Here is a 16,576-nt window from a genome sequence, read left to right as displayed (position 1 = left end):
GAGGAAAGGGGGCCATGCGGGCTCCGTTAGAGCTCCGTTCGGCCTCCGTTTGGGCTCCGTAGGGGCTCCATGGTCCCTGTGAAAGATTTCAGATTACTATAATAAACCAGACATTATGATATGTAAATAAATGTGTACACTCCCCGTAACCTCCAGAAATTGCCCGCAGAAAAAATGGAAGTAAAGGTATATATTGTGCCGTTTCGCACGTAGCTTTGCTTTGTTTACTGAATGATACTGTTAATGATTATAACGATTGTAAAGTTTATCAGATATTCAAACGATGCCATTCTGCATCGACTCAATAGCACGTTCACCATCACTTCATAGCTATATATAATTCTTATTACACTTACAGATAATGCAACAATTAAAAAGCAATGAAGCAGATCAAGAGTCCTCATTCGCAGTTGAACATACCCCATAAATGATTGTTTATTTTAGACGTGTATGAGTTTATGTCAAGAGTTTTAGAAGGAAGAATTGGTTTTGATACCGAGTCATTTACTGGTCAAAGAGGAATACATTTACGTGATGGGGGTAGTTATGCCAACATCCTTATTCGTTGGTTTCTTATCAATTGAGCTTTCATTATGTACATGTATGTATATAACCACGAAGTAATTGACTGTACGTTAATTTTGATTACAGGCATAGTTCATTTAATATACATTTGTCTAGGTATATAGCTCACGGTTCGACCCCAGTTTGTTAACCTGTGTGCAAGGGGCTTTTCAATAAATATATAGTACCCGAGAGCTAGTAATAATGAAATCGGAATGAGATTATAATGAACTCATAATATTTCACTTGAAGTGTGAGATACATGTGCCTGATATTTAGATGTTTCGTCCGAATCAATTTTTTCAGTAAGAGCCGAAGCGCGCATCATTGTCATCTTTATCAATCTGAGCACATAGAGCTGTTCGATTGCTATGACACAGACCGGTTGCATGAGGGGATCTTGGCCCAAGACGCTAAATCATTCTTCTCCTCTTCTCTATAAAAGAGGACAAAGCTTCAAGCTTTTAGAATTGTTAGTATTTAACTACTTAAAAATTGACGGAAACTTCTTCTGCATCATGAAAACTTTAGATGGGAGTTGAGGTGCCTGGGATAACAGCCACGAAAATAATCCCAATGCATTTAGTATTTACAGATATACAGATATAAGTCTCTTATTCAAATGTATTATCATTGAATGTATACGGCTCATTTCAGTGAGTAAATGAACATTATTGAAATGATGCATTGACCTTTGGTCTACTTATTCATAATAATACATGGTTAAAGTGCATTCGGAAATGATCATACCAAAAGATAAGTGAACAAATATATTATTCATCGGTGAGTATATATTTGAATTCGAGGCGGACATAGTTTGGTTAGGAATATCAACGTGCATGATTGTAGATACTGATCGGGAGTCCATGGGGAGGGAAGGGGGGGGGGAGGGAGGTGAGTTGCCCATCAATGATTTTAGAATTAAGTACATGTATGTAGTATGCATCTGCAGAGTGTGCCCCCGATGTAATGTCTCCCCCTCCCCACGACTTCCATAATTTGGATCAACATCTCTTTAATACAAACATAAGTCCCATGAGGAAAATGAGAGATAGATATAGATAGAAAGATAGGTAGGTAGATAGAGAGAGAGAGAGAGAGAGAGAGAGAGAGAGAGAGAGAGAGAGAGGAAAAAAAGATTCCGCCGGAGGGGGAATACTTTATCTGATTTTTATGAAATTAATATGGGACGTCATTGTTCAAGGACCCCTCAAAAATTTCCCTCTCTTTTCCCTTTCATTCTGATACAAATAGGACTATTACTCTCTTTCAGAAGCAATTTGTAAAAGGACTGGTGAATGTATGAGATTCAATGCAATGACCTTGTACCAGGTATCAGCCTCGTTGGTGCACGTCCAATATTGTTATTTTCTGTTGATCCACCCCTGATTCTCTGCATTGAACGAACAAGAGGAGAAGTTTCTGACACAGATCTCTTCTTTTATCAGCCCCTTTGTCGCAGAACAAAACCGATCCGATAGGTGGGGTATTGATATCATGACGGGATGATATGCCCCTCTGTTTGGGTTAAAGACTCGAAGATAATGAAAATATAGAAGCAAATATTTAAATTTGGAGTAGTGTGGTTTGTTGGTGCACGTTGGTCGGTGATGGATGGATGGAGAAACATAAGAAGAACAAACACGCACCTATAGATGTCACGTGACCTCAAGTGTGATCGTGATATTGTACTTTGGTACTCTTTTGTAGACTTTCGAATCAAAATCGTTGACAGTCTAAGATCATACTCAAACTGGAATAGACGCAACAATGGCAGAGTCTGATAACGAGTAAGCAATCACTTTACAGATTTGTATCTCTGTATTATATTTTATATTTTATTACAATAAATGTATAGTATGGTTACACTTGAAGTGTAAATGCAGAAAAAGCTCTGGTGTTTTATGAAGAAAAAAGTGAGAAACTTTGAAAATGACCATCAAATATTGCTGAATAGCCATATCATTATCGAATTCAGATCAGGCTGTGTTACTGAAAGTGTTCGAGTTTGCTGCATATTCTGCATTACCCTAGTTCATATAGATAGCGGTCCATCCACGAGTGATGAGCGGGCCGCCAATATATCAGTGGTTACGTTCTTTCTTTGCTACAACGGAAGGAGATTAAGAAAATACATCATCAACGACTATCGGTATGAATAAGATCCTAACCCTCACTCGCTTGCTTTGCTCCCTCGTAAATAACCTATCCTTATGAGCTTTTATGATTTGAAAGAGAACATCGATTATATCAAACGAGGAACATGTAAGGGGAAAAGTCATTCATGTGGACGTCTTAAGCGAGGGGAAAGGAATTCTGATATTTGAAAATGTACCACCGGCAATAGACGGCCCGTGTACGTGTAATACTCCATGGCCCATTGCCAGAAAGATTATCTGGCCCGTCGGAAAATTAATTAGGAACCCGTGGTGTAATAGCTCCGCAGTTTGAGTGATGAAAAGGTTGTAATTTTTGCGCTACCTGAATAAATGTTTTCATTGCGCACACGCAGCGCGAAAACCTAATCACGCGAAAATTATAGTTTTTGGTGAGAAAAGAAATGATTCGAACGGATGCGCTCGACTGCGACTACACCCTCGGTATGAAAGGAGATGTGTACATAGTCAAACGAATGGAGAAGTCGAGCTTTACTGGCGACTCCCAGAGTACATTGGTCAAATCCACGCAGTGTCGTAAAGGGTAGTTCAATCTGACGCGGTAGACCGCCGCGTTATTTTTATTTAACCGTAGGAAATAGGAAATATGAAGCGTATACCTTATCAAAAAAAAAAGGGGGCATATAGACAATCACGTCATTTTGTAAACTGCTTGTGTATCTTGTTGATTGTGTTCAGGGACTCGAGAACACTTCGATTATTGTATGACTGAATGTAAGGTTACAATCTCCACACAAGACAAAAAGAAACAATATACAAGCTGTTATATATAACACAAAGTACAAGGGTAGGATTTCTCTACTTGAAGCTATTGATAAAATAAATGTTCCTCCACGCAATCCAATAATAGACTTGTTTTAAAAAAAAAAATACAAATATCGTCTATTCAGAGCCAGAATAAGGGCGTTAACTCTGTATCAAAGTATACAAGCCAATGCCCTATTGGATCCAAACAGAACGAATTATGTTTATTGATATGCTCACTGTTTATGATGTCGCCGAGCAATTCAACTCGTCATCATGATATCATGTATTGCTATGTCGGGAAATCATCAAGGAAGCTGTACATCATTTTTTTTCAAAGAACATACTCCTTTCCAAATGAATCAGCTGGTTATTGACATGCTGGTTATGAATGAGTCAGCATTTCCTTAATTTGAACTATGCTGAACATTAATTACGATAATTAAGTTATTATTTTGTATTATGTTTCATTTTAAAAATATAATTTCAGTATTGTTTCTTTAATTTTGACTTTTTGACCCGTTTCACAGAGCCTTCTTTCAATGACAAAAGACAAATATCACTGACAAATCTGCTGATAACTAATCAGAAGCAAGAATTTTAGTAGCTTATAACAAAAACTGTCATTTGTCACTGATGACAAGTTTTGTGAAACGGGGCCCTGTTATTCGTTATTGTTTGTATCATGGTAATTGAATTCACAACCTTCCCTCTCATCTCATTCTCGTCCACAGTATACCTGGTGGGAATATCTTCAAGCAAGCATGGGTGACCATTACATCATTTTTCGGCAGCTTCTTATCCAGTGGTGAGTTTAACAGTATCTAAATCAAAGTCCCTGAACGATTCTTCTAGAACCTTTATGAATGATGTTAAGACTTTGTTAACTTTATACACTTGGGCCTTAATAATTGTCTTATGAAGAATTTCGATTGATTCAAATTGATCGCAACCTAAATGTATTACAACTCTGTACTTTGGAGATAGTTGCTCATAAGTTTGCAATTGATCGGAGGACTTGTTTGCAAGACATGGCCCGGCAATTGAAAAGTTAACTTCTATCTTTCGTAGCCTAATAGAACGCAATGTTTTAAATTCTCCATCATTGCCACCATATAATACATAAGTTAAAGTTGACAGTGTGGGAATAGTGTTCACACTATTTCCAATGCAAAGTGACGGCAAAAACACACATAATTCATTCAAAGTGTATGAACACAGTTTATTGGATCAATTTCGTAGTGTTGATAAATTCTTTTTTTTAAATATTTTTTAAAATATTTTTTAAAATATTTTTGTTTTAATAGACAACCATGTTTACACTGTAGTCTAATTATGTGACATAGTATAACGCAGTGTAGTGGTAAGAAATTGACACAGTTTGTATGGTCACACAGTGCATATGATAAGTATGATATAGTGTCAACAGTTTTTTTTTCAGGTAACTTTATATTCACAGTGTAACGCATGGCCAAGACAGAAAGAATCATATATACATCATATAGTGTATTGGTTGGGGGGGGGGGGGGGGAATAATTTAGTCACGTGAATTAGAAAATTTCACTGAACCCTCACATTTACTGCAATCCTTTAGGGGCGAGGGTGGCTGTAATCTTAACTTTAGCAAGAAAGAAAATGTTCTTTTTAAGGTAAATCCTTCGAGTTAACGTGATAATAGATGTTAAGAACACACTACGCACTTTATAATAATCAACTGGTAAATTCACCAGTGCAAAAGGTCGGAGAGTTCTGTATTGTACAGTTTACGTGAGATAAACCTTGATTGTTGAATCTCCGACACCTAATATCATGGTAGCGATTATTATTGTTTTTTGACAAACGATATCGTATTTAGTTTGTAAAACTATAGCTAAGACGAAGTAATAGAAACCGCCTTCAAGTAGCCCTCTACTCTTTGAAACACCGCTAGGTAAACTAAGGTAAATATTAACCCGTTGACTACTGAATGTTATAGGTCCCATAGGCTTAACACAGGGACCACCAGGTTCCAGTAAGCAAAGGGTTAATACAAATATTATTCTTACCGTAGAGTGTTGTACTGGGTTTATCATAAAGATGGCAAAATGTAGAACGAACATGAACATAACAGAATATTGTAATAATAACAGGTTTACTCAGTTGTCTAAACTAGGAAAAGAGAAAGGAGAGACAGAGAGAGAGAGAGAATGACAATAAATATGGAAATAAATAATATAGATATAAATAAGTATGGAAAAGAGACAAAGTGAAGGAGAGAGAGAGAGAAGGAGAGAGATTGGGGGCAGAGAAAAGAGAGAGAGAGAAGGAGGAAAAGAGAGAGAGAGAGAGCAAGTGATTAATTGATCGATTCTGATAGAAGGAATTTTAAAACAACATGTTTTCTTCACAATAATAGTTTACGATAAAAAGGTAAATAACAAAGTTCACCAGTGTTTGTGTATCGGACACGACCTACTTTAGTACAGATGCTTGATAACAAAAATGGGGAAAAGGGGTAAAAGCCTAAACCTTAAGTCAATCGTTTGTCATCATTGTATGCATCTGGAAATACAATATATTTTTATCAGATTGATCACTTTCGCCGGCGTTTTACTTTCATCAGATTTTACAAGATATTGTGCGTTTAACTACGTAGTAGGTCCATGGTACAACCACGAGGATACCTCATTATTATTCAGCAGAGTATGGCAAATTATGCAAATTTTGCTTTGCTTTCTGGACCCGGGATTCTGGATGCCTCTATGTAGAAGTATTACACCGTGATTAGCGAGGGGTATAGGGATGGATGCAATATTATATCTATAGTTGATGCTCTTTCTCTGGTCTTATCTGAGTAAGCTATCGCTTAAAACACGATCTATATCTCAGCGAATAAACACATTAACAAGGCCTGTGATATACCAACACCCTGGTCTTCTGGTCAACAACAGCACTGTAGTATTACCCTCAGTCGTTTTGGAATCCACTATCTAACTCTATCACAGAAGTGCGACCAGTGGCTCAGATATGAGCTCTGTTTTGTGTTAGTATGGATACAATTATTAATAACCATGGTAAGAATATTGATTTCTCTATTTATTAGCTGTCGTTTCGTTTGAGCTGTTTTTAAAGAGGCAATCATCGGATTGTATTGATACATTTAGATGTTATTGTACGTATCAGTCAAATGCCGCATGGGGCTTCTAAGCATTGTGTTTTTTGTTAATCAAAGTTCTTTATGTCGTGTTTTTCCCCGTTCAAATGTGGACGTTCATTTTCCTTTATTCTCGTTCCAGATTATATGACAGATTGAAGCCATTCATTCAGTTCTTTTCACTAGCATATTCATATCTACGTCGCCGTGGTTGTATTTGATTTCAGATCATTTTATTAAATTCGAAGTTATGCCTCGTTAACACTTGCCTGCATTTTGGTCCCGCACTGCCCCGCTCTGTGGCGTGCCAATGCGTGCCAATTAGTGGCACGCAGGGTCACGTCTACTTTACGAATAGTTCACGCAATGTGTAACCACCAGGACACGCATTCGTAGACTATGCGCATGGCATGCTAAAACTGCGCGGGAAGTATGCGCAGCCCATGCGCAAATTGTGCGCAAATTAGTCGTTAACTAGTCGTAAACATGCGTGCCACTAGGCCATCGGACACGCAACGGCGCGCACTGGCACGGCTAGACAGCGCATAGGGTGCGCATAGTTCAAACCATAGTTCAAGTGTTCACGAACGTTGCCAAACAAAATTGTCGTGCCAAAATTTTGAACATTTTGAAAATTCTGTCACGCATTTCACGCACGGATTTCACGCATCCGCCCGCATCCTCCCGCGTCCTCCCACAAGCTACCACGAATACTTCCCGCATTGGCGCGCAAGAGTATGTGTCTATACGCAAACTATGCGCAAACCAAAATGCGGGCAAGTGTCACCGGGGCATTAGATCCACTCATGCAGAAGGGCTCTATCGTGATCTAGACGTTGTCGTTCAGTGTTTCTGTATTGACGAATTCCCTCAATTCTCATATTTACCTGTAATAAAAAAACGAATGAGCCGTGGAGAGCTCTGCATTTTTAACCAAAACTTTAGATAATTTTCGTTTCATTGAATGGATTCGAAGTATCTCTTCTAGTAACAATTTATAAAGAGGAAGGCTGCTATCCTTTGATACGATTTTGAGTGAAAAAAGTGAAGGGCTTATTTTTGTTTGGTTGATACTGACCCTGTACAGAGTTCAAGTAAATTTGGTCATTAAAAAAATCTGACGTTGCTGTTTTAATTCTTGCTTTTTAAGTGCGTTTAAGAAACGAATCTAGGCCCGAAAGTAATGCCTCAATCGCCTACTCATTTATATCACTGAAGAGAAATACTTGATAACTTTTTTCTACTCAAGAAAAAAAGCTTCACCATTTTCCAAATTATTTTATTGTTCTTCAGGGTGTAGTGCTTTGGGCTTTATATTAATCCCATGTTTTTTGTTGGTAAGTTAGCTGAGCCTGAGATGTATATATATATATATGTGCTCCTTAAATCCATAACCAGGCAAATTGTAATACTTCGGGTATTGAATTAGCCTATAGACGTTTAGAAAAATGATGGTAGGAAATACAGTTTGCGGGTATTTGTTTAAAGTTATATGACTGGTGAAATGATGAATAAAATCGTCATAATAAAAAGAGTATACCTGAATAATCAATTTTATCTTTGATTATATTGATTTCATAGTCGCACCTTGTCTAGTAGTTTAACTACTATCATAAACCAAAAATATAATGTATTGTATGTAAAAAGTGAAGCAATAAAGACAAAAAATGACGTACAAATATTATCAGATAAATTCTGAATCAGTAACAGACATTGAAAACCACCATATAAAGGACTTACCAATTTCAAAGCATGTTTACAAAGGGTAGCGTGTTTACACTTCACACCACCTGTGCAAAGTTTGATAGATTCTAGAACTACAAATCAATATTTGTAGTTCTAGAATGTAAACTATGAACTCGACGTTATGTGTCAATATCCAAATTTAAAAACCATTATATATTAATTTTGTCTCTTATTCATCTCATTCACAAAGATACTAAGGAAATAGATCAGGTGATTGTCATTTGTTGTATTTCGATCATACATATTTTATCTCGAATTTTATCTACGAGTCAATGTAATCAATCAATCAGTCAGTGAATCAATCAATCTATCTATCATTCAATTAATCTATCATTCAATCAATCAATATATGTCAATCAATCAATCTATCATTCAATCAATCTATCAATAAATCAATCTATCAATCTATCTATCAATCAATCAATCAATCAATCTATCAATCAATCAATCTATCTATCAATCAATCAATCTATCTATCAATCAATCAATCTATCAATCATTCAATCAATCTATCAATAAATCAATCTATCAATCTATCAATCAATCAATCAATCAATCTATCTATCAATCTATCTATCAATCAATCAATCTATCAATCAATCAATCTATCAATCAATCTATCTATCTATCAATCAATCAATCTATCTATCAATCAATCTATCTATCAATCAATCTATCAATCAATCAATTAATCAATCTATCTATCAATCAATCAATTTATCAATCAATCAATCTATCAATCAATCAATCTAGTCAATCAATAAATCTATCATTCAATCAATCGATCAAAATACGAATCATCAGAAACTTTCTTTGACCCGTGTTTATTGTTTGTTTTTCTCTGTAAGATGATGACGTCATTGATGAAACGACTGGGCTTACCAAGCAGCAGAAGGCTTTGATCAAGAAGTCATGGACCTATGTCCTGGAAGACAAACTCAGGATTGGGGTCATCATCTTCATCAAGTAAGTAACATGGGCTCTGTCATCAACTGATTGGCCAATCAAAAGTGGCCATTCAGCCAAGATTGTAGGCTGGTCATTAGTCTGACCCAAATGTCAATGATTTCAAGTCGTGCTTCTGATTATGAGCCTGTTTAGAAGCTTTCTTTTTTCATCAAGATCATGGTCGGACGCATGAACTATCAATAATATTTTTGACATTAATCAGAATTACCAGTAACATGACTACAATCATGATGATACAAGGGAATAACTATCTGGGATCTGTACTTGTTATCAGTAACAAGTTTACAATAACTGTTATAAGCTACTGAAATCATGACATTTTTTTGGCTAAGAGTAACTTTGTCATAGAAATTTTGAATTACAAAAAAAAATTGATAACAAGTTTTTATTTAAACAGAGCCCTGTTTGTAGGCTGATCGTGACTACGATTGAGTAGAGATGACTTTAATAGAATATGCTCAGCCTTAGGTTCTCCTCGAGTGGCTTTAAATCAATTTTATTAAAATCCATTACAATAAATTATTATCCGATACCGTCTGACTAATGTAATTATAATAAAACAGCTCCCTCAATCAACAATCTTCAACCCCAAACTACAACGGAAAAACCACAAAACATAGCAACAAAAACAAAAAAAATCATACATTAAGCTTTGAATTATAAAAGTAACAATACGCCCGGTTTTTGTTTTGTTGTTGCTTTGTCTCAATATTCAAGACTACCCTTGAATAGTCTTCCATATCTTATACTAATGGAAATTTACTTGGAAAATAAAATAATCTCTTTGAATTACAACCATTTAAACCCGAATACCCATCACAAAAACTCATACCTGATGAAGCTCACTCAATCATTGTGTTCTCACCCTTTATTCAGCGATAAAAGCTCATTGTGACAAAATAACAAAATTAGAAGTTTCAAAATCACGTTGAATCGAAGAAACTTGACCTTTATCCGGTCAATCAATATGAGTGATTATAACAACTGATGGATTCTTCCTTTTCAAAGTAAAGAGTTGTTTATATGTTGTGTAGAGCTAAAGTGTTCATTGTATTGGTCCTATGCTGTTTCCATAGGCGAACTAGTTGAAGCTATGACTAGAAGGTCAGATCGAAATGCATTTATTCGTCAGATATGCCCGCGATTTTTCCCGTGGTAATACTGATTACAATCATAAGAATGAGATGACTAAATCACTGATCATCGCTCTGTATTTCAGTCATTAGCAGTTATAGGTATAACACCCAAGGGAATAGAAAAAGCGTATACCACAATGAAAATGGAATTGTTAAAGGGCCGAGCCGCCTGCACCATGTACACGTCTATTGATCTCCCGTCCATAATCACGATCTCCCATTATGTAACACGATAACGTAACGTTTTTGTGGAACATCGGGATCGGATGGGCAATGATATACCTCTTGTAAGATTTTAAAACAAATTGGTAAATCACTTTAGTGATACTTCAACAATAAAGGTACAGATATATCGGACAAAGGCATACAAAGAAAAGGAGAACGTACTGAGAAAAGCCCAGTACTTGACCATGAAGTGCTTTATTAATATTAGCTCATCCTTTCGCACAGCGTCTATGCCATTCTAGAACTTAGATGACGGATCCTAAAATACTCACGACTTTGATTTATTTCTCATATCCACAGGTTATTCAAAGCCTTCCCAGCCTCCCAGCAGCTCTTCGAGAAGCTCAAGGACTACACAGACTTCGAAGAGCTTGCCCGGAACAAGAAGATGAAAGCCCATGCTACCAGGGTCATGGCTGCACTCACATCACTGGTAGAGAATATTGACCAACCTGACATCCTTGACGAACTGCTGCGGAATACCTCAGTCACACATTACAGAATGAGAATGCCACCACATTACTTTGAGGTACGTAAGTGAGCATAGGGACGTTGGTTGTGGTGGTGTTGGTGGTGGTGGTACTTGTATATTGGTGGTGGTAGAGTGGTGGTGGCGGCGGAGGTTGTAGTATAGTGGTGGTGCCGGTGGTGGTGACGTTAGTTTTAGTGGTGTTGGTGTCGATGGTGGCCATGGTGACCATGGTGACGGTTGTGGCAGTGTTAATGGTGATGGCAGTGGCGGTGGTGGTAGTGGTAGAGTTGACGGTGGTGGTGTTATTGTTTTTGTTGGTAGTGATGGCAGTAGTTGCGGTGGTGGTAGTGTTGGTGGTGTTGGTGGTGTTGGTGGTATTAATATGGTGGAGGTGTTATTTGTGGTAGTGGTGGTGGTGGTAGTGATGATGGTACTGGTGGTGGTATCTCAATACAATTTTGATGTGACATCAGAAAATGTTCAACTTTGTCAATTTTTAAAACTGCAATCTGCAATTTAATACTTTATTGAGTATCGTGAACCAGCACGGCACTAATGTCCGTCAGCAAGACATTAATCCATATCTGCCCCTCCCGACCCAGGGGTAAATGGGTACTTGGTAATTGTTAGGTTAAAAATAATTGCAGTGCGAGAATTCTCAACTATATATATATATATATATATATATATATATATATATACAAATATATATATATATATATACAAATAATAATAATAATAATATTTAATTTTTATATAGCGCTTAATACAAATGTCTCTAAGCGCTTTACAAATATACTATTACCTATTGAATAATACAAATTATGTTTATCAAGACCATCTAACGAATTTTTCTTTCATTTTTCTTCTGCTTTGAACGAACCCCCACATTCTCTCTCCTTAGGACCTAGGCGGAGTAATAATCGAGGCCCTGGTAGAAAATTTGGGAGATAAATTCACGCCTAAGACGAAAGAAGCATGGCTGATCTACTATGGATACATGTGTAGAATAATGCTGGAAGAAATGGAGGAACTGGAACCTTCGAACGACGATGATTAGAGTCAAGACACAATACTAACTATATCTTTGATGATCAGGTTGATGGTGTATGGATCTGTAAATAACTCCTAACATTTTTTCACATGTGATATAATCAGAGAGTAAAGGATGATTTTTACACTATGAAGTGGTTTATATAATTATTTACTATAAATACAACGTATGGCTGTATATGAACATCATTGATCGTATATATTGGACGCTTATTTCTTGATGGAAACACGTTTTTAGCTCTAATAGGTCAATATTTTATTAATAGAGTAGCAATATCGTATTCAGTTAGTTTACGTCAGGTTGAGTCGACATAATTGCAAAATAATTCAAATAAATCTGTTTAATAGCTTTTCAAATGTGATCAGGGAAAATGTATCGAATTTATTTTTAAGTATACGTAGTTTTAGACAGTTTTGTGCATACAAGACACTGCATAGATGATGATATGACAGATGAACCTCATTCAAACCATTGGAAGGGACAAGCCGGAACGTTCGTAGAATTATGTTACCATTACAATTATCTAAACTATGCTTGGTAATAGGGGGAAAAGAAGTTGTTAATTTGAATTTTTAATGCAGCAATCTTTGATATTTTTCTGTTGAAATAAGATATGAGTAAACAGATATTTACCCCTGATTCGACCGTTTCAGGTGTAGTATGTACAGCACCTTAAAATGGACCAATAACCAACAATAATTCCACTGATGGAATTGCTCATTTTAGGTGATTGTATAGCCAAGCAAAATCTTTACATTTATCATATATGCATCACTCAATATTTTTTTTGCTTGGAATGGTGTTGGTGGTCTTTAAATGATTATTTTTCGATCATAACAAAAACTGATAACACGATTGCAACTGATTAAAAAATATAAAAAAAATAGAAGGTCAATTTTAATACCCTATGGTATATCTCACAGAAATGTTTTTTATTCCCCCCCCCCAGTTGCGATCGTGTTTGATCTTATTTAAACATTTTTTAAAAAAGGTAAACCCCCCTAGTCCAGTCATGACTAAAGTGTTCACGCACCCATTTCGTGATCATCCGTCTCGTTTTCAAGACTGGATGGATGCACGCACCCATGTGCTGGTCATCCGTCTCGTTTTCAAGACTGGATGGATGCATGCACCCTTGTGCTGGTCATCCGTCTCGTTTTCAAGACTGGATGGATGCACGCATCCACGTGGTGGTCATCCGTCTCGTTTTCAAGACTGGATGGATGCACGCATCCAAGGGCTGGTCATCCGTCTCGTTTTCAAGACTGGATGGATGCACGCATCCAAGGGCTGGTCATCCGTCTCGTTTTCAAGACTGGATGGATGCACGCATCCAAGGGCTGGTCATCCGTCTCGTTTTCAAGACTGCCTGGATGCACGTACCTATATGCTGGTCATCTGTCTCGTCTTCGAAACTGGATGGATACACGTATCGTTGGTCATCTGTCTCATCTTCGAGACTGGATGGATACACGCACCATTGTGCTGGTCATCCGTCTCGTTTTCAAGACTGGATGGATGCAAGCATCCTTGTGCTGGTCATCTGTCTCTTCTGAAGTCTGTGAAGCTGAGAGGCCGAAGACCTCATGACCTAATTGATATGAAGTGGTTGAGTGAAGATGAACGATTCCTTTTTAAATGTTATGACGTGTGAACATATGGTGGATTCGTCAGAACCAAGGACTAACTAGGCCTCCCGAGGACAGCCTAATGACATTCTCTATCTCTAGACATTCTTCCCGTCATGATTCGATCCTCGTTAACAAGAGAGCTCGACCTCGTTCAGTGGTTTCATTTTAAGATTCCAAAGGCATTGACAAAAAAAAACGGCTGTACACAATGCATGAAATTTTGAAAAGGGGATACATCAAATTATTATGATTTAGTATTTAATAACCCTTAATCGATGTAAAGAGCATTCGAAAAGAAGATGCAGCCGATTCAATGTATGCATCTACTCATATTGTGGGAATCAGCCGTCTATACCACGTGATAAAGATTAATCTCAGTCAAGTATTGCAGTTTAAGATTAAATCAATTCCCTCATAAAACGAATTATTAGACATTTCCATCACCAGTCCAATAGGTTATTTTTGTTTAATGAGTCGATTTGAGTGAAATATTCGGTACGACGATCAACTAATTCATGTACGTCGAATATCTTGAACTATTTATAGCCTAATAAGACTGCTGATACATTTCCAGGTGCAGAATATAGATGGTGAATATTGATAATGATATGATAACGTGAAACAAATGGAAATTTCGTCTCATCTAGATGGATCTGGAAGTTGTCAAAATGTCATCGCTGAGATGACGTCATAACTCGCAAAGATGATCCCATACTCTGAATACCAGTATGGTTGCATCCTGCAAAACACATCGAAAAAGTCACCCCAAGGCCAGGGTATATGCATGCACAAAAGGGAAGATAATGAATCTAGTCCCGAAGAAAGCAAGTCGATTTATTTTCATGATGTATGTTATATGATTAGAGAGTCATACCTGTGAAAGTACTCGCCCGCCAAACTATGTCGTCATTCCTCGGCTGCCAAACCCATCGGTCTCCTTTCTGTTCCCAGGCAGTGGTATATATAGCGCTCTCTCTAAATAAATCATGATGAGTCTGTATTGGTATGAAGACGGGGTTTGCAGACGTTACGGGATGTCTTACTATGATGTAACCAACCTACTTTCGTTTGACACCCCCACCCTCTGGAATCATATATTTTAATCTTCACAGCCCCCCAATTTAATTAAGATTTCATGATTTCATGGAACACATAATGAATTTATACATGTGTATCAATTGCGGCAAAATTATACAGTGTATTTAAAGGCAGGCTTTACTACTTCAGCCAGAAGGGATTAGACCGCCCAGCGAGCGAGCGAGGTAACTGTGACAGGTGGCTATCTCTTTAACTCATCTCTCATTTAACATAAGAAAAAAGAGGATCATGGGGGACCAACAGGCACCGATTGGGGAAGTTTTCTATATAGAGGGAGCAAGTAGCTACAAGTAGGGCAGTGTGCCTTTAAGATGTGTCTCGCTTTACACAGGTCCCGGGTGGTTCCTCTCCTGTTAAAAGATATTAAAGGCCTATTTTAAAGCCTTCTTCAGGGATTTCATTTCTCAAGTACCTCCAAATAATGCCCCCCCCCCCTCTTTGTCAGAGATTTGAATGCTCGAGATGATTGCTGATAAAGATTAAACAACCCTCAAAATAGACTTTGGGTCACTGTCCCCATTTTCCATCAGGACCTTAGACCTATATTCTACCAACCACCCGATGGATATAAGCGAATGTAATCAGATAACTGGATTGAAATACGTTCCCCATGAGATAACAAGGATTGTGAAATATGTTATATGTATCATCTTATCAAATCAAGACCTTTTTTCTTTCAAGTTAGATTTTATTTGTAAAGGCAATTGTTGTACAGGTGAAATGATAATGTATTATTTACAACATAATTTTTGATATTGTATAATGTACTCAAGATACGTTCCGGACAAGCGTCGCTTTTAAGACGATGGACTGATAAAGATTAAAAGAGTAATGTTACTGCGAAGATTCATATTTGACAATTGTATATCTTTCTGTTCATTCATTTGAATGTATATCTGTATTATATATGTTGTGTATTTGTTTTATTGGCTCTTTACCTTTCTTCAAATTCTGTGATTACGGTTTCATCCGAAAAGATGGTTGTTTTCCCTTAACACAGTAGAATTTCCTGGTGAAAACTTAAACCATCAATAAAAGCCCAAAAGACAGGCGACGAAAGAGAAGAAACACATTTTTTTGTTGATACTTCTTTTTGAAGTCGAACACTAGTTGTTGCCCATTTGTATGCTGTTTTGCGATTCTTGCAATTTGGACACTCTGGGCCGCCCGTAACCATGAAAGTTGGAACAACTCCCTGGTTAGAATAAATGTTTAAGACCATCAAGGGTTTATGTTGAAATCACCTTGGGCTACATGATACTGTTGAATCAGTACCACTCAATACTAAAACATTGTTACGAATATTAAATATTTTTAATTATATACATATTCATAAGTATGTAAATTTACCCTGATGCACATTCATATTAGTCGGTGCATGGGATATTAGATAAAACACCACAGTCATGGGTTAAACTTAGTTGTTTTTTCGTTAATATATTTTGCTGTTTCGAGTATTCGTGTGTTTGTGTGAGATAAGAGGGAAAATCAGTCAAACATCTTTAACCCTCTCATAATAATAACAATAATAATAATAATAATGTTTTTTTTAAATCTAATGGTTAAAAAAATGGTATAATGTAGAGGGACATCGATTCACTTTTCATCTCTTCGTGTGTGTAAGATC

At 37.0% G+C, this 16,576-nt stretch overlaps 1 protein-coding gene across 1 annotated transcript; it reads left to right on the top strand.

Moving 5' to 3' along the window:
* The first annotated feature begins 2,283 nt into the window (after positions 1-2,283).
* LOC100892722 (cytoglobin-1) lies at positions 2,284-13,087 on the top strand. Its single transcript, XM_030984851.1, has 5 exons — positions 2,284-2,354; positions 4,220-4,293; positions 9,213-9,330; positions 10,995-11,223; positions 12,071-13,087. Exons 1-5 carry the CDS (start codon positions 2,335-2,337, stop codon positions 12,224-12,226), a joined length of 597 nt encoding a protein of 198 aa, XP_030840711.1. The 5' UTR covers positions 2,284-2,334; the 3' UTR covers positions 12,227-13,087.
* Positions 13,088-16,576: the final 3,489 nt, after the last annotated feature.

This window comes from Strongylocentrotus purpuratus, unplaced genomic scaffold (genome assembly GCF_000002235.5).
Source record: "Strongylocentrotus purpuratus isolate Spur 01 unplaced genomic scaffold, Spur_5.0 spur5_scaffold_14, whole genome shotgun sequence".
In the NCBI taxonomy this organism is placed as follows: domain Eukaryota; kingdom Metazoa; phylum Echinodermata; class Echinoidea; order Camarodonta; family Strongylocentrotidae; genus Strongylocentrotus; species Strongylocentrotus purpuratus.
This window is presented reverse-complemented; position numbering and strand designations above follow the sequence as displayed.

Coding starts and splice junctions, on each gene's coding strand:
- LOC100892722 (XM_030984851.1), top strand. CDS start 2,335: ATGGCAGAGTCTGATAACGA. Junction 2,355..4,219: donor ATGGCAGAGTCTGATAACGA/GTAAGCAATCAC, acceptor TCTCGTCCACAG/TATACCTGGTGGGAATATCT. Junction 4,294..9,212: donor CGGCAGCTTCTTATCCAGTG/GTGAGTTTAACA, acceptor TTTCTCTGTAAG/ATGATGACGTCATTGATGAA.